Here is a 22900-nt window from a genome sequence, read left to right as displayed (position 1 = left end):
CACCTATGTTTGTAAGCTGCAGTTTTGTATAACTGTCAGTAATAATGCAGTTCTCTTTTCAACAGCTTTAACTAGCACAAAAAGTACTTTCCTAGAGCTGTGCAATTCAGACTTCTTTGGAAATTCTAATGTTTCTTCATTGGCATGTAGCTGAATTATGTCATTGCGTATCTCTGTTGTTGGTCCAAGTGGTTGTCAAAGTTTAGATGTATTATTTAACACATTCAATTTCAGTTTTTTGAAGTTGTGCTTTATTGAGAAAACTAAGTGGGGTCAGGTTAAGTTACAGTAATAATAGGCTTAGAATTAATGGCTAGTTACCATATCTTCAGTAACTGCTTTTGGCTTTTACTACACACAACATGAAGTGAAAAACTAGACTTATATTCTCTTTGACCTTGTAGCCAATACCTTTAGCGTGGCAACCATATTCTGCAGTAATGGTCATTTCTACAATTATTGGTGTTCTGCACACATCTACCACTAAATGGAAAAGAAAAAGACAAGCTAACACAGGCAAATTTAATTTAGTCTTTTCATGCTAGTAACCATAGCAGTTGACAGCTTAGTAGGTTTTCAGCTTTAACATGCTTGTTGCCGAAGCACTAACATGCCTAACCATGCTAAGGCCCAGCCGAGGTACTGCCTAGTCGAGTGGATTGCTAGCCTTAGCTTGCTAATCGTTAGCCTTGCCCTGTTGATTCACAGCCAAGGCAGTAGATGATGTAAGCATTGATACTATCCAGGTGGAAATAGTAGTTTCCTTCTCATTTGCCGCCAGGTGCTCAGTTACCAGTACTGGCCAATTAGCCAGAAAAGGCAACAGCTCAGCGGTCTGAAATGTTCCCTTTTATTGTGCCATGTATACGATACAGGGAAAGCTAACCTTTTACTCTTTGCCATGACTTATTCATCGCTACCTGTAATGTAGGAATTACAGCGGCTGTATCAGTCCAAAGCACTCCTCAAGGTAGAGTCTCAAAAGTGATAAGCCGCAGCTCTTGCTATTGGGTAATGAGAATGAAAGATACACTGAAGGCTTTTGACAGATAAAATACTCCAGATTTTGATGACAAATTTTTCCTTTCTCTAATTGTTTGTCTTTTTTCCTCTCATTTCTTTCTTTTTTTTCCTGTGAAGCACTTGATATTTAATTTCCCTTTCAACTGGAAAAATATATATATAACTGCCAGGATTAAACAAATACCAATTTTAATACTATTTTGCAAAATAGGATTCAGCAGGCAAGGATTCTGTGCATTTATATTTCATTTCTATTTTTCCGCCCTCTGCACCCTCAGCTGCCAGTGAGTGCCAGCCCTCTGCTGCTCTCTCTTCTTTAGCCTTTAATCCCCTTTGCCCTGGAATTAGTTCCCATGCCCATTAGATACCTCATTCAGAACATTCAGTGGGACTCTGGAGCAGGCTTTATATCAGCTCACAATCACACAGTACACCGTGATAGCACGTGTAGGTGTATTATAGCTACAGGGACATGTATTTAACTGGTATTAAGGGATATTCGGCTTCACGTTGGTGCGCACTGATGTAAAGACGTTAATTGGTTCACATTAGACACAGGTCAAATGGATCTCTTGGCTTTAAACAAGTATAGTCATTTTACAGAGGAATGGTCTTGTTGGCCTAATTTTTAGGGGAATGTTTACACAATGTAGAATTGGCATGAACTCTGTGCACTGCTATACCATGCACACAGATGTTTGCCAGCTATAAAGCTGACAGGCTGAGGGCTGGTAAGGCAAAGACATGGGAATTGAGAAATGGGTCACATGTGAGCAAGTTGGGGATGGCGTGTGAGTCCCCAGCTGATGGCAGTGGGCTGTTTTTGGAGTGGAGGGGCAGGGAGGGTCATTCCATGGTTAAACAAGGCAACAGCTGAATTAACTGAGAGACGGGAAGAGAGTAAGGGCAACGGTCCACAACTGAGGTGACTGCTGGGACTCATTAGGGGAGAGTTCAAGCGCAGACACAAGCTGCTCTGCGAATCCACAGAGAGCTGCTCCTCCCCCGCTGAATAATATACATAAAGTCACCACAGTTGTGTTGAAATTAAGTTCAGTCCAGCTTGTTTCTTACTGTACATCCAGTGCTGCGGGAAAATCAGTCCCAGAGCACGAGATTTTTGTAATTACAAAGACTCTAATGTCACACAAGCTTCTTCTTTTTTGGTGTGGGTACAGGGGGAAAGAGGGCTAGCAGTTTCTGAAACCCTAAGGCTAGTAATTAACAAGATTAATCAAAGTGGGGCTGCGATCTCTGGCGCACTACTGGACTGGATCATTGTCTTCCTATTGCAAAGTTTTATTGGTGTCACTAATGTCTTTGATGAGCTTCTAATCTGAAACAGCCATAGTGCGTTTCCATTGGTCCGGAGGGGGTTAATTGAATTGAATTAATGTTACACTCTGCCTCAGTGGCTCTGTGATGTCACAAGGAAACTTTTCATTAGACTCCTTGGAGCTTCTAAGTTACACAACATTATTATGCTCTTGTACAAAAGCTGCAGTCCAGAAATTACACTGGACAAGTCTTTGAGGACTTTTCAAGGCAAAGCAGGCTTAGAGAAAGCAACCGTTGTCAAATGAAAAGACTCATCAGGCTGTAAAAGGGAGAAAAAAACCTGAAAATGGTGTACTATAGAAGAAGGGCTTTTCTTGTGAGAAACCCAGTTTACAAGCCAGAAATTCCCCCTATGATTGAAGCTTCTTTGAAAAGCAACTGATTAGTCCTGATTTAGAGTTCCAGATTAGATTTGAGTAATCTGAAAGAGCCTTTTCTCCAAATGTCATCATCCGTCATATTTAATCCACTTAGGTTGTGCGTAGGTGTACTGTGTTTGTGGAAATCTAATAAGACACAGCTACTCAGCTTGCAGAACAGATGCCTTGGCATTTGTGCATCAGAGGAACTTACAATATTTTGTCATCTCTACATTTCTGTCAACCAAAACCAGGACATAAGGCTGAATAATTGAAAGGATGAGATGCTTTGCATTATTTACAATTAGTGATGATGATACTTATGCAGTGTTGTTCCTTCTGCTGCTCAGAATGATTTTTTTCTCCTTTTTACATCAAAATGACAAGATGAGAACTTCTGTGTGTGATCCTCGACTTTCAGCAGTGCACTGTATGGCATAGAATTGAGATAAATTTGAATTTTTAATATCCAATCAATATTTATACGAGAGATTCTTGAGTAGTGGCATACATGTTATTATCAGATGGTAGGGAGGCAGTCATCGGAAATTAGCCAGTAGATTCATAACGGCACGCTGAGCTCCACACAGGACTCTGAGCTGTCGGGAAAGCCTCCCCTTCCCGTTTGAGCTGGCCTTTGTTTTACGATAAGAGTCAGAGAAGAAAAGGCAGGCTTTGCCATATTTCCTCATATTGTCAGCTGCAGAAACGCTCATAATTTATAAGACACCTCACATGAAAGGTTTATGAAGAATCTTGGAAGAGATACAAATGACAGTGTGGCTGCAGTAACACCACAGGCCAGCGGAGTCGGAGCATAGCAGCCAAGGTAATTGGGTCAGAAAAAGTTTAGTCTCACACAGCGAGCTGTCTGTAATTCTTCATAAAACAACAGAGCCTCGCAACTTCATGTATTAATAGACTTCCAGTTTAGAAAGCTTTGTGCGTTGTCTAAGATACGCTGGTGGAATTAATTTGCATTTTACTGAGGTCGCCCTTAGCAGCCTCTTAGGAGTTTGCTCTTAGATGTGCCTCTACATGTCACAACAGTAGGATGTGTGTCAGAGTAGAAACCTTTCTGCTCCCTAAAAAAGACACCCCCACTCCTCCTCTCCCCAACTTGCTTCCCTACTATGCTCCACCTCAACAATCTCTAAATGCCTTTAGCCAACTAGGAGGAGACCCCATTACATTTGTCTGCTTAGTTATGAAGGTGTCTCTGCACTCTACTGCCATCTGAAATGATAAAGTTTGTTAAGCCCTTTCACTTTTGTCATTTTAATCTAATCAGACCGTATTTTGCTTATTTCTTATTAAAGTCTCCCTTAAGTCTCCCTTGCATTGATGCAATCCTGCTTTCAAGGACTTTGAACTCTTTGTAGCTAACAAAGTGAACATACCAGCATCAGCACGATGAGCAGGAGGCTGTGCTACGGAGCAGGTTTATCGTACCCCGGGGCACTTTTTGTTTTAACAAACATGGTATCACAATGCTGGGTATTAACTTGAGTCAACCCAGGTTTTCTGACTGTGGCTGTCAGCACATTCGTGTACAATAATAGGTTCTGCAGAAAGTTTCGAACAAGAAGTACAAACGTTGATTTTATAGAAAGAAAATACATGGAATTTAAATCTACAGTGCGGATGTCTTTAAATTGCCAGAAAAAAGTTCAGAAATGTCTTGAAAAGTGCAAACATGAATGAAAATACAGTATATAAAGCAGAGACAGACTTCATACAGCTCTAACAAGCTTGAAAAGTCAATATTTGGTATAAGCACTTTTATTCTCCAACACAGTCTGAACCCTCGTAGAAAAGCTTTCTTGTAGTTTCTTTAAGTAGTCTTCAGGAATAGTTCTCCAGGCTTTTTGAAGGACATCCCAAAGCTCTTCTTTGGATGTTGGCTGCCTTTTGTTCCGTTCTCTGTCAGATGATCCCACACTGCTTCAATAATGTTGAGGTCCGGGCTCTGGGGAGGATTCATCCCTCCATAAGACCTGTTGCCACTGATTTTCAGTCCACTTTGGCATACCTCAGCCTTTTCTCCCTGTTTCCCTTCCTTAAGAATGGCTTCTTGACAGCCACCCTTCCATGGAGACCTTTTCTGACGAGGCTTCAGTGAACAGTAGATGGATCAGGTCCAGATGCATCTCTCAGGTCCTGTCAGGTCTTTGCTGGATGTTTTTACTATTTCTAAAGGACATCACTTTCAGATCCTGTTCATCTGCTGTAGATGTTTTTTAGGTGTATCGCATTTCTTTTGTTCTCCATTTGTCCAGTTTTCTCACATTGTTTTGAAGGACACGCTGCACACCATGCTCAGATATGCAAATATAAGTTTTCAGCTAATAGCTCTTTGGGAATCACCTTGTCGGTCTTAGCTTTGTCATCTTTGGCAGTTTTACATTGATAGAACTAAATGAATGGGAACAAATGTTGTGTCTTTATGAAAGTTTCTACAAGTATCATTTGGAATTGTTCTTGATAAGTTGTCTGTTGACATAATGCTGGTTCATCCCTTGGTTTTGATGTCTCTTCATGTTTGACTGATTCACAGGCCATTTTTCTGAAAGTAGTCAGTTACAACGACTGGATTGAAATGAGTTACAAAGAAGCCAATGTAAAAGGAAAACTTTGAAAGTCCTTCAAGTCTGGCTCTTTGATAGCAAAAAAGAAAGAAATGAGAAGTGGCTCAGAAGTTTGAAACAATACTGTATGTTATCCAGACCTAAAGTAACACTGTCTCCGTCGGACAAAATGATCATGAAACTGCAGACTGTGATTTATGAATAAGCTCAGAAATCTCACTGCTGCGTCGTTAAAAAGTCAATCTTACTATGATTATGATGGTGTATTTCATTAGATTAATGTGTTGCAGGTGTATTCTTGTGTTAAGCAAGACGTGTTCAGCCCTCTTCTATCAGATGCAGCCCTGGCTGTGTTACAAAATGAAAAACACAGTAGGTACTACTTCCACAGCATTAAAACATTTTTGCTTGCTGCAAATTTTATTTGCTTGTTTTTGAATGAATTTTCAGATCCTAAACAACATAGTGTGAAACAGTTTGACAAAGAAGGGTTTTGACACTGTTTAACTTTATATAAGAGGAATTAAACCTTCAGTTACCTCATTAAGCCACAACTCCTGCTTCATTCATTCATGATGTGACAGAAGCAGAGCAACTAAAGTTGACAGCAAAACATTTTTCTCTGAATTAGATTTTTTTTTTTAGGCTTCAAGTCTCTCCGTGACTGTTCCGGCATCACGTTATCTAAAATCTTGGTCATGCTCTTACATCAACAAGCAAGTGAATTATGCAAAGGCCATGCTCATATATTGTACAATAAGGTATCATTGTAACATGATAAACCTATGATAATGATAAACCATACTTGTTACCGTGGTAGCGTAACCACAGGTGTTGCTAACTAAACCACAAGTAAATGGACTTTTCTAGTCTAGCTGACCACTCAAAGCGCTTCACTATATGCTGCATTCACCTCACTCACACACACTCATACAGCACGTCTTAAGATTCATAGCTTTTCTAATCATTCATACACATTCATACCCCCAATGATACACTGGGGGGGCAACGTGGGGTTCAGTGTCTTGCCCAAGGACTCTTCGACATGCAGCCCGGGGAAGCCAGAGTCGAACCACCGACCTTCCAATTGGTGGGTGACTGCTCTTCAAGTGAAATCTGAAGACTCATAAATTAAAATGGAATGAAAAACATTTAAAGGGCTACCAACAACAGAGTGATATGTAATGAGTCTTTTAAGAATATTGAAATGATATTTTCACATGGTAAAATGTCATGTTTGAGCGTGTGAGGATTTCATCAAATCACAGGGGCCAAGTGTTGACTCCTCATTGTGTGTAAACATGTATGTACACTATGTTGCATCAGTCACTGTGAGGCAGAAGCATAATGCTGCTGGAAGAAGGTCACAGACCACCCAGGGGGAGGAGGCCAGCATACAAGGCAGTCTGGTGACATGGCAACTTGTCTTAAGCCCAAACATCATTGTACCTCCTACAGTGGATTAAACTGTGCTGTACGACTGCAAAGGGCTAAATCACACAACACAATACCCTCGGATGATCCATCATAGCTGCCTTTTATAGGAAAAATGCAGTATGTATGTCAGTGTGTGGCTGCAGATTTGACTCCTAAGAGTCTTTTTCTCATCGGAATAATGAAAAATGTTTGGAATCTCAGTCTACAAATTTGCCAGATTGAAGAAATTCTGTAAAAACTGGGAGCTTTTGTTTTGTTTAGATCGCATGCGATTAATTCTTTAATGAATGAAATTCTAACAGTTTTGCTGCCATGTCATCATCTTGTTTGTAATTGGTCATGAGGTGTCTTTTAATGCTGTTACCAATATGATCAGAGGGCCAGCCTCAGAAAACATGAAGCATTTCTTCACCCTCATTTCTTCACCCCCCCCCCCCCACACACACACACACACACACACACTCTCTACATCCTCACTGCCGCTGACCTCACTGTGCTGCTTTCTAGTTTCTCAGCTGATGCAGTGTGCCAGCATGGGGCTTCTTTTCCCAGCGACAGAAGCCCGCTTTTTGGCAGCGGTTCACGCGAGGTGACCCCGCCGCCCTCCCCTCCCCTGCTCTCCCCTGCTCTCCCCTTCCTCCCCCGCCAGGCTCGGCGCTTGCTATCCTGCCTCGTTGAGACAGCTCCACTGAGGCTTGCAAGATCAGCTGCCGTGCGAGCCCAGCTGAGGCTTCCGGGCACTCACGTTGCTAGATTTCATTTGTGAGTGAGCGTTTGACCACGGTGATGAGTCTGCATGCTCATGCATGCAAGTGCAGACGTACGGGTGCACACAGATAAACAGCATGTAAACAGCATATAAACAAACAAACAGCCTCTCCACATACACTACTTCAAACACACCTGTCCCCTGCCTTTCCCCCCGTCTCTCTTTCACACACTTCGCCAGGCCTGCTCACTCCATGGCACCCCTCCACGTCAATTCTGCCAACCTGCTCCTAAAACATGTAACTTACACTGGGTCCCCGCCCCCTCCTCACGCTGATGCCGTGGGCCCTGACAGGCTGAGCTGTAATGCTTAGTGGCACAGGCTCGCCTATCCTCCATCCTCCACCATTGCCGCAGCAGTTCTGCAGATTGCTATTTGCTGACATCGGGAATGAGATTAAAGGCTGAGGTTAGGAAAGAGGCATACAGAGATTGAAACGCAGCGATGACAACCATTTCTCTCGTCATTCCATGGCAATTGAGGGTCACAGCATTGTCAGGCTGCACAGAGGGCAATCCAAATCAACAAAGTAGATTAACCTAGAGGGGAAGGAGATGAAACAGCGCACAAATTGTGGCCTCTGGCTTGTCGCTGGCTGGCAGTTACACTCCTAATGTGTTCAACAGACTTATTTTCTAAATTTACCCACTCGCTGACTCATTATTTCATGTCTTTAATCAAGTGTGAGAAACTTTATGCATCCTCATACCTTTATCTGGCCCACCTTTTTAGAACTTGTCACTAGAATTTATAGCTGTTTGATTTCTGTTAAGATACTGAAACAATCACGATTGAGACAAATATTATTGGTTGGAGTGACAGGTTAAATTCAACATTTTTAGCCTCGCGAGGGCTAATATCAGTGGCTCAACATGTTTTGAGTTTTTTAACAACACATCTTTCAGATATGTGAATCCAAGCACAAAACTTTGGTTGAAGTCCCAAAATGGATTTTGTGGTTCTTTTATTGGTTTTGGATTCAAGCTGCTTTATTTGCCTTTGGGGTTTGCAAGGGTTGCACCAGCAGCGTTGTATTCTTTAGTAACATAGTGTGAAAAGTTTGGTCTCCCACAAAAAAAAAAGAAAAAAAGTTCCTTGCGATCCTTCTTTACATGCACGATCTTTGATTTTTGACGATGTAAGATCAAATTGAGCTGCAAGTGCGCTCCCTCTCTGCCTTTCATGCCGCTTCAATATCACCGCATGAAAAAACAAAGAAGGCAAAGACTGAGGGAAATCTGAAGCGTTCTGCCACTCAGCATCCCCCAATCCCAAACAACACTGTCTCACTGCCACTACAAATACATTAGAAATCAATTATTTATGGAAGAGAGTCAGGGCCTCTTTAATCTTTTCCTTTTATCCAATTAAATTGTCTAACCATTCTAAGCCTCTATAGCTCAGAGGGAATGTGCTTCTTTAAAAAAAGAAAAGAAGAGAAGATTTTTCTCTTCAGTCCCTCTTTTGACTTTCGATGTAACGGAGAAGAGACACTTCTGAAGGTTGCAAAATGAAAGCAAAGAAAAGTGAGTAAAGTGTAAATGAACTCCCCCTCCCGCCCCGTCACCATTGCATTGGTTCTACAGGAAGTATTTGAAGTTTAGATATCAAGACTCTGGTTCCATTCCCTGCGCAAAGGGACACAGGGGAACGGTGAGGGCTTTCATGATTCCTTTATGCCCAGCTGAAATAGTTCGAAAGTATTTGGGATCATCTCCACAGGGGTAAATACGATCTTGCTTCAATTGCTGTCCTGTATTATTCAAGGAGCCAATTGAAGTAGTGTCTGAAAATTGAAAATGCTTATTTCCAACGCAGACGTATGAAATTATTAATGTGAAGAATCGTAAAACACTCTGCTCTCCTCTCTGTTATCATACAGTGGAGCTTTTAGAAACAACACTTGCAGACACGCTGCGAAGCTTTGCATTTTCACACTTTGTGGAATCATTTTCATGCCCCACAATGAAAAACATTACAGTAGGAACCAAATGTTTTGTGCACCATGTTTAATTCTTTCAGTTCTGTTGCCTTAAAACATTAAACTGTTTTTAAAAAGTGATGCTTTAACGTCTCAACACTCAGCAGCAAGAACATGGGCTGAGTTTAGATGGCATCAGCTCAGTCTGAGGCTTCACAATGGAAACCATTGAAAAATACCAGTGAATATTGTACAGCAGATCCAAACTCTGTGATTCAAGTTTGTGCACAGCAAAAAAAAGAGCAGTTGCATGCCTTTTCTTTTGTTGAATCGCTACAGCAAAGCAGGTGCCTCCGAGCCTGTTTCTTGTCTTTTTAGTTATCCAGTTAGAATCTAGTTCAGTCCAGTTCATTAGAATCCAGTTCTTTGCAATAATGTGTTTGAAATGAGCTAATGTAACTAGTCAGTCATGAAGATGCAAAAACAGTCAATAGTTCTATCATCCCAAATCATTTTCCTACATTTTCTACATTTCTATACTAGAATTAGATTTTTACAGGGCTTGGACTGCATGTCAGACAAAGTACCTTCAGCCTAATGGACATCAACCCAAACTGAGATAAAGTTGAAACATAAATGTAATCAGCTGTCACTTAGCTGTCAGTAAAGAGAATCAAATTACAATAACATATTGACTGCTTAAATAAATAAGCTCAGAGTCGTCTGAGTTCTTCTTCTATTGATCAGGCTTTCTAACTTCCACTGAAGCCAAATATCTGCATCATTTTGGCAGTGATGACTGCTGTTGTAGGATTTCTTTCCTTCGGTCTTGTCCAGTGTGAACATGCTGTTCTTTGTAAAGACATTTTTAACTGTAGGTCAAAACAGGGAAACCGTCTCATCTCGGAAAAATATCATGCAGATTTCAATCCATTCCCTGAGATTTTACAGCCTAAACTTTTATGACCTTTTAACAACAGTGTTTTCATCTTTATTAAGATGACAAGAAATGAAAGCGTACAGTAGCTTCAAGGCCGGCTGTTGACAGCCTCAGATCTGCTGCTGTGTGTTCCACGATGTGAAGTCATGTGTGGGCCGTACGCAGCCTGGCACGACACGTCTGTGGGTATGCATCCAGTGTACGACACATGTCTGCGTGTGTATGTACTTGTCAACATGTGTGGCATGCCTGTCGCACTGTGAGTGTGTATGTTGCTGTAAAACTGTGTACACTGTACCCACAGTCGTGCACAAATAGCTCCTCAGGGCCCTCGCGATCACAGACTGCCAAAAGGAAAAGGATTTCCGAGAGGTTTCCTGCTCGTTATTTAAAGTGGGAGCCCTGTGGGACATGTTTGGCATTCTCATCCACTCACTGAAGATGGCCTGTGATCTGAAGCCACTAACAGGCTCGGCGGGCTTCGTCTTCGTCTCTCGTTAGCTCTCTCTCCTTTCTCTCTCCCTCTGGCTCTCTGAAGTGATTACCCTGCTTGTGATTCCACTGACACCCACATGTCCCCCGGAGACGTGCCTTCACTAGTTTGTTTAATCTGCCTCCCTGTACAGTAGGTAGCACAGCCATAATTGAGGTGTGGATAGAGCTGCGGGAACAGATGAAGCCGATGGAAAGCTTTATGAAAATTTGTCGGCGCTACAGTTTGCCAGGGAAGGCGGCAGGTTATAGAATAATGCACAAAATTCAGCGGAGATAAGGATTTATGGAGGTTAAACATCAGTTATTTGTTTTGTTGTTTTTCACCAGTCAATAAACAATAAGTCAAAATGTCCCATATGTCATTGTTCTAATAATGCTATCAAAATGTTGCTGGGTCTGCTCATCCTTTGAGATGCTTTCCCTCTGTTTGCAATGCGGCCCTTGATAAGATAATAACTAATCAGAGATTAAAATACCATTAGCAAGCCTGGCAGTCGAGCAGATATTTGATCTCTGCAACATATGACTTCCAAAAGTTGCGCTGATACCTGAAACAGATTCCGCTTTACACTCTGTTTAAAATTTTTGATATGAATACAGCAAGTGGAACTGTGAAAATGCGAGCATCAGATACTCTATCTCCCCGCGGTTAGTGTCTCGCCTCTGTCTGTAACACGCTTGAACCGCTCCGTTAAGAACATACAGAGTGTCAATCATCGCCCCAAATCAGCCTTTAGATGAAGCAAAAAGTGAAATGGGAAGAAAAATGATCCATAGAACTGAACTTGAATTAATTAAATATACTGTATCGTGCTTCCTCTGAGAGATTGCATCTGTCCTCAGATGTGTAAAAAATAAAACATCCTCAGATATCTTTTCCAACCCTATTATTGTAAGATACCAGTAATTAAATTGACAGTGTTATTAATTGGGTTGAAGATAACTTGCATTGAGTCGAGGACATCTTAAACTCAATTAAAGATATCTCCAACTCAATTAAAGATATCCAAATGCCATGTCCCGCAATATGCAATCAGGCTCTTTGTGGAGCAATAATATCAGTTCACTTGTGCCCCTTTTACAAAGACTTCCTTATTCTTCTAAAGTTTTCTTTTTATCATGTAAAGGCTGACTTTTTGAACAGATGTCACTCTTTGGTGATGTGTAGAGTTTCTTTAATGTGGCATAATTATAGTATTTAATCCTTCCTTATCCAGTGTGTTTGAAATAGAAATGAAGATTAGGCACTTCTGACATCAGGAAATTAAGCATTTAAAGGGGTAAGTCCAGATTTTTGGTCAGGGGTAGCATGAGTTGATTCTGTCGCTTCAAGCATTGAATAGACAGACTTAATCCTGGAGCTTTTGACTTTTTAATAAATGACTAAATTCTACTTACCTTACTTATTTCTACCATAACTGTATAAAAACAAGCCTCTTAAAACTGGGCTAACAGGGTTCGAATCACTTCTGCCTGTATACGCCAAACTAGACTCAATAAGTGTGTATGAATATAGCCAAATTCCCAAAAAAGCTGCTCTCATTCATGCATTTTTTCCGTTTCTTTAGTCAGACAGCTAAACATGTCCAAAATTGTGACTAAAAATCTGCCCATTAAGACTACATGTGAACTTATGGTCCCTTTAAGCATTTCTGGACTGTCGCTCTGCTCTAATAAAATCCTGTTGTTTTTATAACCGTAGTGTCATCTGACAAAATCACCATTAAATTACAATAAAAAACATCTGTGTGGTGAATTCGGCTGTACGTATATCAGATTATCAGCTGCCTGCATGCTAATGCGAATGTTCCCTGGATTCTTAATTAAAATACCACCTCACATCAAGGGCAAACGCTCTTCAGTATATATAAGGTCACCTGACAAGCAGAGCGATCAACAAACATTTCAATCTGTAGAATATGCACATGTAAGCACAATATAACATCAGTCCAGTGATGCTCAACAGTTGTTGCTTCTTAAAATATATATTCACAGAAAATACACTCCCTGGTGAAAAAGAAGATCACCAAAAACAAAATTTAAACAAAGTAATGGAAAGGAGGCACCAATGGAAATGTACGCCAATGATTGATATGTTTCAGCTTGCAACAAGTTAGTCAACCCTGACTGAAAAGTCAAGGTCAGCAACGTTATGTGGCAAAAACAATGAGGTCAGCTGACTTATTGAATTTCAATAGAACTTTATTTCTTCCCTGATGACACAGGCCTATTCCAATCTGACAATGTCAGGATTCATTGGTGTCAGATTGAGAAAAAGTAATCACTCTTTCACAATCTGACACCAGTGAATCCGGATACATCATTTTCACACATCGATTCGCCACCACAGAATAGCCAATAGAATATTTGCTCAGACTCGATAAAATCTACTTCCTAACTATCTAGTTTTAAGCTTTCTTTTATTGTTCAGTAGCACTGATACTTAGGGCAGTGTCATGATCATTCACAGAGATGTTTTTCAGGCTCCTCTTGCTTCTCCTCTCGACGCTCTTTGTGTTGGGCCACTGTTGCACAACATGTGCTATTTGCCATCCAAACAACTAGTTCCACATCTTTTTATGAATTGTTTTTAAGAAAGTTTGTATCCTTTACCAAAGGCCACTTCTTTTCATCTATTGTCAGATAAGGGAATGTGACTGTTAGTTCTCGAATAAATGTTACTTGACCTGAAATATTATTCTTTCTACTTCCTCCTCCTCCTCTCCTCAGGGCGCTGTGCCAGCTGTGGGGATAACGTGGTGGGGGAAGGCACCGGCTGCACTGCCATGGACCAGGTCTTCCATGTCGACTGCTTTGTCTGCATGACCTGCAGCACCAAGCTGCGCGGCAAGCCCTTCTACGCTGTGGAGAAGAAGGCATACTGCGAGCCTTGCTACATCGTAAGCAACTTCTGCCCTTTTTTCAGTCCACCTGCCACCTCACCTCCACTAAGTCGCACTCGTTGTTCATGAGTCCATCTTTCAAAAGCGTCCATGCTGACATAAGGAAGTTTTCAGGAGTTTTCATACATCTGCAACCACATTAATTTCATATAAGCTGTCACCACTCACGACACACACTTTCATTTCCTCTTCTTCTTCTTATGTCCTTTTTTTAATGTTTTTTCATCATTGAGTGGAAATTATTCTAATGATCTCTTCACCTGAATGAAATTTATTTCATTTACACGTCTTACAATGGCAGTTAATTAACATGGTTGATCTTGGGAAATATTCAGTCCTTGAATGTGTTACACTTTATATTAGCCTTTCATCAAAAATATTGTGACATCGCTTACTTTTGTCGCTGCACTCATCAATATTCCACCCAGTGATGATGCATATGTAAGTTTGGCTCAGAGTAAAGAACCTACTAAAAATTAGTACCGGAGCACTTATCTTTCAGAAGCGTTTTAGTAGCTTTCAGCTCCTAGTTTTGGGTGTGCTCTTTTATTTTACTCTTGATTCTACCATCTACAAAACAATCAGCAGGTATCAGGCAGACAGTTGGCTTCTAGCTGGTACATATGGTGCAAAGTTCAACAGTGTTGCCTTAAAATAATCAACTGTTTTAAAGTGGGAAGATGGCGGGGTGGTTTTTAAATGTTGTTCTTTTGTCCTGGAGCGGCCAAAAAAGAAGATGGAAATATCTTATAGCAGGTTTAAGTCAGTTGAAATGTTGTTGATGCCTCCTGTTGGCAGTGATAACAGAGACAAATGTTACAAGCAGCCTCAAAATACACTGGCACAGCTTGACATTTATCCTCAGTCATAGTCACGAGCAGAGCCTGTTCCGGAGACTAGGTTTAACAAACTCCGGGAGCAGCCCCGAACTCTGAGCTGATCAACCTGAGAGGGAAACGGTTTTCCTTTGTATTCACCTATAAATCCTTTCTCCGACTGAATTTTCTCTGAATGAAAAAAAAAAGCTGGAATCGCAGCATATACTGCAATTAGCTGCGACAGCACACACTTGATTAATTTTATGCTTGTGCAGCAGATGTTTCTACAGATGTCAGTCTATTGGAACATTGTTTTCCATTTAAAAACTATGACAGGAGGTGCGCATTTCTGCAGGGGGGCCAACAACCAACTGAAATAAGTAAAGAACTAATATCTGTGAAAATCCTGCTGATGAATTAGTTGATATCAACTGTTAAAATGAGGAAATGTGTGAGAGAGGAGGAGTCAGAGAAAAACCTAGAGTCAGTTACTATAGTAACAAGGTAGGGCAACAAGGTTGGTCTTGCAACATAGTAAATCGCCCAGCTTTTCTCTCATCGGAAGGTTAACAAACTCAAATTGAACAAAGCCTGTTTCTAAAACAGACCTCAGCAACACGCTCAGTACTGCTCCTGTTAGAGTTCTTTACATTCATAATGACATCACTGACTTTATGATACAGGACTTTCAGATTGCTTTTCCTGGCTGAATTAGACAACGATATTAAATACAACGCGTTTCATTCAGACATCACTCAGTGGGCTGATGCATAACTATCTTCAATTAGAGCTGATCAGCAGACAGATATGGCTAAAATACACTTGAGTTATTAAATTATGTCAGAACATGACAGGGTGTTAATTCTCTTTGTCGATAAGATAAGACGGTAGATTTTTTATTTTCCTTTAACCTCTCAAAATCACTGATCTTATCAAAAGTTTAACCAGAAAGAAGAAATGATTGACAGGGAGAAATCCCAGAAGTTAGCAATGTTATTTTTTAAATTGAGTGTTCTTATTCCGTCTTATAAAACTGTGACTTGTTTTCTTGTCAGTGTGTTGCACAACATGTATGAAAGTGTTTCCTTTCTCAACATTGTCAGGAAAGACGCATCATCTTGCAAGACCACAAGGAAATAATTTAGCAGAAGTGTTTCCCTCCTTCAGTTTCACTGGAATGTGGTTCAGTTCTGTCATCGGTCCAGCTGCTGAAAGTGACACGGTTCACGTGACTTATTGACAGCGACGTTGTGTAGTTTATTCCTGATAACTGAGATGGGACGTTGCTTTGTGGCTCAGTGCGCAGGAACATAAGGAATTCGGGGAAATAGCTTTGAATCCTCACTTGTTTTTTGTTCAAATATCTTTGGACTCAGTTTGTAGAATTTTATACGGACCTCTGTTGCCAGCTTCTCATGTCTGCCTGAGGCTGGCAGCGTCAGGGCCCATTAGCCTTTACTGCCTGTATTATGAGTGACCAAATGGCAGGGTAGAACAATTAATGAGAAATTAATAATGTTATGTTAGGATTTTTTCATCTGCCCTACTTGACAGCAGCCAGGATATGAGTCACTGAAACCTCCTCAGTATCTTTTCTTCAGACTGAATGTGCACAGTGAAACTACATGAGTTTGGCCGGTGATCATAAAAGACACACACAGAATTGTTGAATGGGGACCTTTAAAGAGAGGTGATTCAGGTGGAGGAGGGATGAAGCGTCTTGTTGACTGGGACAGATTTCTAATAACTCCAGATATACAGCAGGTGATTTTAAGAAGACTAGAAAAGGATGTTAATTATTAGTTCAAGTTGATTACCCATAAAGCACATATTACCCCATTTATTCCATTTTATTCTGCATCATTTGCAGGAAATGGTTTGATATGCACTTCACCAGCAAAGTCTTGACACTGAGATACATGACATTTCAACCAGTGGCAGGCCATCTCCTAAATCATCCCTCTTCAGGGGCACTCACTGTGATTGTGGTTGTCTTGTCTGGAAGTTCTCCAACTCTGATACATGCACTAAAGAGGAATGGGATAATTTAAGAACTTTATTTATGCATTTCATCAGCATAAATGTTCTTCTGGCACAAGATCAAAAGGATGGGGGAAATCTGAATTTCTTAATGAAACTAATTTCTTCTTCTTTTATTCTCTTCCTGGGGGTCATACGCCTCTGTGCGATTAGAGAGCGAACGTGAGAGTTGAGTCTCTGAGGAAAAATGTCAACTCCCTGAGAGGAGGAGGAAAACTTAAAGTTAGCCTCCAAGTCAGTCAGTCTAGGAATGTCTGAAGCTCTAACAAACAGTCGTCACACACTGCAAATCTGTTTGTTTTTTTTAATGTAGATTCCCCAGCTGTTGTCCACCTCTAGCCAGGGACAACCGTCAGTGTTGGTGAATTTAGTTAGCGTAATGTTGTTATAAATGTTGCCTTCTCATGAGTTGCCGGAAGTAGTTTGATATTTTGGGAAAAACACATGTTTGCTAGATGTGAGGCAAGATAATGGTTGATGCTCTCGTGTCTGTGGGTTAAACAGGCAGCTCAGCTCAGCTCAGCTTAGCTCAGCTCAGCTCAGCTCAGCTCAGCTTAGCTCAAATGCTCAAAGCAAAGGGAGACTGCTCTGAAGTTGGCCTTGCTCTGAAAAATCTAAGTCAGGGCTGCAGAGCCTCACATGCAGTATGTAGATGTGTGTTTGGAAGTACAAGTCAACAGTGAGATCGTTTTTTAGGCCCTCTCTGGTTCATGTCCTCCTCGGTCTGTTACGTGGAATGTCCCAAACCCCAGAAAAAGGCCCTATGGCGTTGTCAGGGAAAGTTTTCACAGAGCGTCTCCTCTGTTTTGGTCTGTGATGAGTGTAGTTTAATTTTAAAACAAGTTTCTCTCTCTCCAGATTTTAATCAGCATGCATCAGCTGAGAAACAGTGTTTCCTAGTCCTGGTCCTGGAGAGCCACTGCTCTGCACATCTTCAGGTGCATTTTGACCAGCAGCACCCAGTACTTACACAGCATGTGGCTCTTTCAAGGCAAATTATTTCCATTGAAGTGTACTTCAGCAGTCCTCCTCAGAGAATCGGGACCAGGAAGTGCACTTGAGCAGTATTAACGTAAAACTAGTTCTCGTTATGGATTTCAACAGGCTGCCTTAAAACGTCACAGCTGTGAAACAACAACAGATTTGATTTTAAAGCTTTTTTGCTACAAATGAAAGCTGTCTTCCCTCAGTGTTCTGCAGCTCCCTCGATTGCTGCAGCTCTCATCGCCCACTGTGTCCCCAGCTGATCTAAGCAGACATTAATGCCTGAGTTGAAATGTCGGGTTTGTGTGAGCTATTGTGGATACTAGAAGTGAAATGACAGAAAATGGCAGAAAAAAGGAAGTGAAATCAAAAATGTTCAGTGCCACAAGGTGTTCTGAGTCATACCAAAAATACTACTTTCCAACCAGGGTCATTTCTAAAGGTTACATATCCCCTGGAACTCTGTTCGGTCCCTGGTTCCTGTAGTGGAGATTAGGCTCACTGAGAAAAGGGACACCCTAAAAGATCCTGGTTCCTGGAAAAGGTTCCTGCAGTCAGTGATGTTTTGCTGCTCCAACACACCTGAATAAAATGAAGGCCTCAGCAGCTTATCTGCAAATCCTGCACAAGCCGGTTATTGGCCTGTTAACTTGAGCCAGGTGTGATGGAGCGATCTTAAACATTCAGTACATGACAGGGAAACCCGTTGCTTTAAAAAACAACACAAAAAAAACGTTCTCGCTTATAGTCAGTAATTCAAGACAAGTTTGAAAAACTCCACACGAGAATCATGTTTTGTCTGAATGGCTGCACACAATTCCTCAGTGAAACATGTGTAGCTGTTATCTTAAAAACTGGAAACTCCATTTATGATTTGTGCTTTTGTTCCATATTCTCTGTACTCTGTGTGTGAAATAGATTGTTTCCAACACCCCGAGGCAGCATATTACATTTGATGTAGAATGTCTTACAGGTACAACAGGAGCCTGAGGAAACTCGCTGTGTGTAGAATCTGTGTAATGTTATGCAAACGCTATTAATCCCTTTGCCAGGAATTGCAGGAATACATTTTGCACACTGATTGCCATCCAACAAAGTACACTGCCATGTATCAAAGTAGGCAATCAGCAGGCCCCTTATCTGAGCTGACACTTTACATATTCTGTGGAACAATGGTGGCATTTGAAAGGGCAAGATGCATCTCTTCCGCAGAGTGATTTTCATCATTCAAGCTGTTTGCCTAGATATCATGAATTCCTTTCAGTAATATACAGAAACTCACCCACACCTGTTATCGTGGCAGGTATACTTCCTGATTTTACAATCTGCTATCTTTCTCTCGAACCAACCTCAGTCACACCACTGCCCCACAAACTGCAGGGCAGCAATCAGCCTTTGTCCGCAGCACTTCCCGGCTTGCCTCCAAAGAGGACTTATCGCTGCCTATTTGAATACACAGCGAAGCTGATAAACTTTACAGACGCCCAATTAATGTCTTGTTTTGCATGGAGTGATTCCAAATTGCGTTAATGCGTCAACATCAGCGGATCCCCCCCCCCCCCCATCTGATTTGTCTCTGCCTGAGGTTCCCCCCACCCCCCGCTTCCCTCATTCAATATTTGCACACATAATACGACCCAAAGAGACACCACCCGGCAAGGCGTCCATCTTTGTTACTGAGAGACAGCAGTCTTCAGCTTTAGTGCCACTAAGTGTTTTCCAAGAAAGCTCTCTTGTGAAATGTTTTCCATTTAAGTCAAAGTACTGCTGACGGTTTCTGGAACAGATAAATCACCGAGCATCTGGAGCTGGATACGAGGGGAACCCAGTCAGAGAAATAATCATTACAATGTTTCTGACTCAGTGTGTCCTTTTATTAATGGCATGGTGGGAACCTGGAAGGATTATTAGAGCCGTCATGTGTTAGTAATTCTACTCTACGATTAGGATTAGCCAAACAAAGCCTCATAGTTTCACTTCTGCTTCTACAGAACAAATGAGATCGTGTTGTTTTTCAACACTTTTAGACAGTTATAGTTACAGACCCCTCCTCTGGATATTCATGTTCAAACACAGTTTAAGTAGTTTGTCAGAGAAGAGATAAGCAACAAACATAGCTGCATTAGACTGTTTAAGCTATTCACCAGCAAGTCATCCTCATGTTGAGCTTCATATTACAAATTTCAATACAGTCCAGCACAGAATGAGGCTTAATAATGATGATAGTTTTATGATGATTTTATGATGATTTTAGTTCTCTTTAGTGATGTCAGCCTCCCTGTTGACTCTTCTTCTGTTTAGCCACTTCTTAACTTGAACTGAGGTTCCTACAGCAACAAGTTAAAGTGATATAATGCTGCAAATCCCAGCACCGCTTTGGCTAAAGGCCTTCCATTAAAAAAGAGTCATCCGGATGGAAGCATATGTTGCTCTAAAACCTGTATATACCTTTCAGTATTGATGGTGTCCTTCTAGATTTAGAAGTTGTCATTTCCATAGGCACTAATGCACCTCTATACCATCACAACTGTGCAGAGATAACAGGCCAGAAGGCCCCTCTCCTTTTTAGTCTGAGGACACGATGTCCATGATATCCTAAAAAGAATTTCAAATTTCAATTTGCCTGACCACAGAAGCGTTTTCAACTGAGAAAGGCCCGAATGTGACTGTTCAAAATGTATCCACAAAACAACAGTCATTTTCTGAGTTTATTTATTAGTAACTCAAAAAGGGAGTAAATGGAGGTGCGCTGCAAACAGATATAGCTGCAGCTTTTATGTAATATTTGGGTAAAAGCAGCTGCGCTGGGATTGCTCGCCCCAGTAGTAAACGGTTATTGTTGCCACAGTAACTGCAGTTGTCGTTAAAAGCAATAAGGACTGAATTCTGTAGACTTTCCCATTATTTTCTAAGTTTATAAAGATAATGAATGTTATAGATTTTAGAACTGACCCTTTTGTTTACTTCGTTATTTTCCAGTAGTGATTCCACCTTCTAGAGAGCTCAAACCACAAATACTCTCAATCACTGGGATTATAGAAGTGAAAGTATCTGTTGAAAAGTGCCATCTTAGAAATGGAGTGTAATTTTCTTTCTCCTTTCACTTCAGGAATCGTGCCTCTAACCATGAGAGCACATTAGTTAACAGAGCTGAGAGCAACTGGGACTCATCACATATCTGATAGCTTAGTTGGTCTTTGAAGACGTTCTGCAGTGGTACTCGCTGTCACTGAGGTTAATTGCTTACACAGGTTACCATGCCTACTGTTCTTAGGTCAATTCTGTGTTGGCCATATCTGTCTTGTTACTACAGCAGCGAGTTATTTGGCTGCAGGTTTTCTCCAGCCAAGTTTGGGCCCAGTTAATTTCCTTTCAACAGGCTCTTTAACTGCCATCCACTTTGTGTTTTCCACTCAAACTCATTCATTCTGTTTAGCTGTCATTTATGAATGGTAAAAGTGTTGCAGAACCCCATTCTCCTGTTTATGCTACCACTCTGTCAAATAAAGACCATCCACAGTGCAGCCAGTTGAAGTGTAATGTAATGAGGCTGATGTAAGTAACACAAGGTCACATCGGCAGCAGAGTTTCATATTGAAAGAGCAGTAATAAAGAGATAGGGACTTGGCTACACAAAAAAAAAACCTTTATCTATTTCTGCCTCTTTTTACAGAATTTCAGAGAGCACCAAGGTCACGGACGTCATCTTGCTCCAATGTAATTATGCTCATTATCTGGTGTTGTACTATGGCTCTGTTATTTAAATTAAATTGGCTTTGCTCTCATTGGCTTCTACTGGAAGATTTTCCATTCTGCTATTGTAAAGGAAGGAGCTGCACAGTGCAGCCCTGACCTGCCAGTCACCAGAAAACTTTCTTTATTGACTGATGAGCTTTTACCTCCTCCAGTCTGTTGGACTGTCTTAGAAAGGCCTTTTGTCCCCCGCACCCCCACCCACCACCTTCCTACCATCCATGTGCGGCTGCACAGGGACCCACTGGTATAGATAGATATGATTCTTCTAGAACCCGGTTCACTACTGCAGTGGTATAGTAAAAACGTTTCATTTCTAAACTTGTGACCTGCTTTTGTGTCAGTTCTGCTTCCACTGGAGAAACCCTGGTAAGGGGACAGCTTGGCACTGTTCCCAGGAGGATATGGAAGTCTGACTAAATCACAGTAAAAACACAAGTTGATCACAGAATTTATTCAAAAGTAATGTGACTGAAATTTGGTGACAATCGATACAGAATAAGAATGAAAGAAGGAAAGTGTAAAAGTCACTTGTTGCTTTGAGATGCCAATAATAATAAAAAAAAAAATAGTATTCTTAAACACCAGAAATCAACCATAGCCCCAAGATATCCTTTATTTCCTGCTATCAATCAGATAAATGGCTTAAAATAGAACAACCTAACAAAATAGTTTATTCATTTTCTAATAGTTTAGCATCACAGCATATCCTTCTTGAACCGAGACACAAAACGGGCTCCTCTAGTTCAGTAATTACCAACTATTAAAATCACTGTTAGATAAATAAATGAATAAATACAGAACTGTGCTGAAGTCTGCTTCCAAGGAGCCAGACGTTCTTGTTATCTTTTGAGCAATAGTTCTCCAGGCTTTCAGAAGGACTTTCAGTTTTTCTTTGGCTGCTTTTTCACTAATTTTCAGTCCAGTCCTTGTACCCGACCCTTTTCAAAGAAATGTGTTTTTTCTTTTTGCTTGTTAAGCTACCTAACACTGACATATGAATCATTCAATCATAAAAAGGCCGTTAACTCAAGGGATGAATCAGGGTTGTGTCGACACATAACAGGCAACTTAGCAAAGAACCTATTTTTAAATTGTAACTTTAGGCACTTTGTTACTAGCAGTCTGTAGCAAAGACACATCATTTGTTCCATTTTATTTTGTTTCACAATGAAAAATGCCACAGATAACACAGTTTGACAGACATAAAAGTATTTTTGCACCAACAAGGTGATTCTCAAAGAGCTATTAGGTGAAATAGTCTCAGTATGGTGTGCAGTGTGTCCTTAAGAAATTGGAGGAGACTGAATGGTAAATTAGCTTCAGACTAACAGTGTCTGATAGTCATGTCGATAAGAAATGGGAAAAATCCAGCAAAGACCTGAAACAGGACCTGAGAGATGCATCTGGACTTTCAGTTGATCCATCTTCTGTTCACTGAGGCCTCATCAGAAATGGTCTCCATGGAAGGGAAACAGGAACAAAAGGCTGAGCTGTGCCAAATGACACAAGAAGTGGACTGAAAATCAGTG

The 22900-nt window shown here is 41.0% G+C and overlaps 1 protein-coding gene across 2 annotated transcripts in view; it reads left to right on the top strand.

Moving 5' to 3' along the window:
* lpp (LIM domain containing preferred translocation partner in lipoma) overlaps nt 1-22900 on the top strand; it is a 159498-nt gene that overhangs the window by 116928 nt on the left and 19670 nt on the right. For both annotated transcript variants that reach the window (XM_072390141.1, XM_072390142.1), the window contains one exon: nt 13601-13770. In XM_072390141.1, coding sequence (XP_072246242.1) covers nt 13601-13770 — 170 coding nt within the window. The remainder of the gene's footprint in view (nt 1-13600; nt 13771-22900) is intronic.

The sequence above is a fragment of the Leuresthes tenuis genome, unplaced genomic scaffold (assembly GCF_036924035.1).
Source record: "Leuresthes tenuis unplaced genomic scaffold, fLeuTen1.0.hap1 SCAF_7, whole genome shotgun sequence".
Lineage (NCBI taxonomy): Eukaryota > Metazoa > Chordata > Actinopteri > Atheriniformes > Atherinopsidae > Leuresthes > Leuresthes tenuis.
This window is presented reverse-complemented; position numbering and strand designations above follow the sequence as displayed.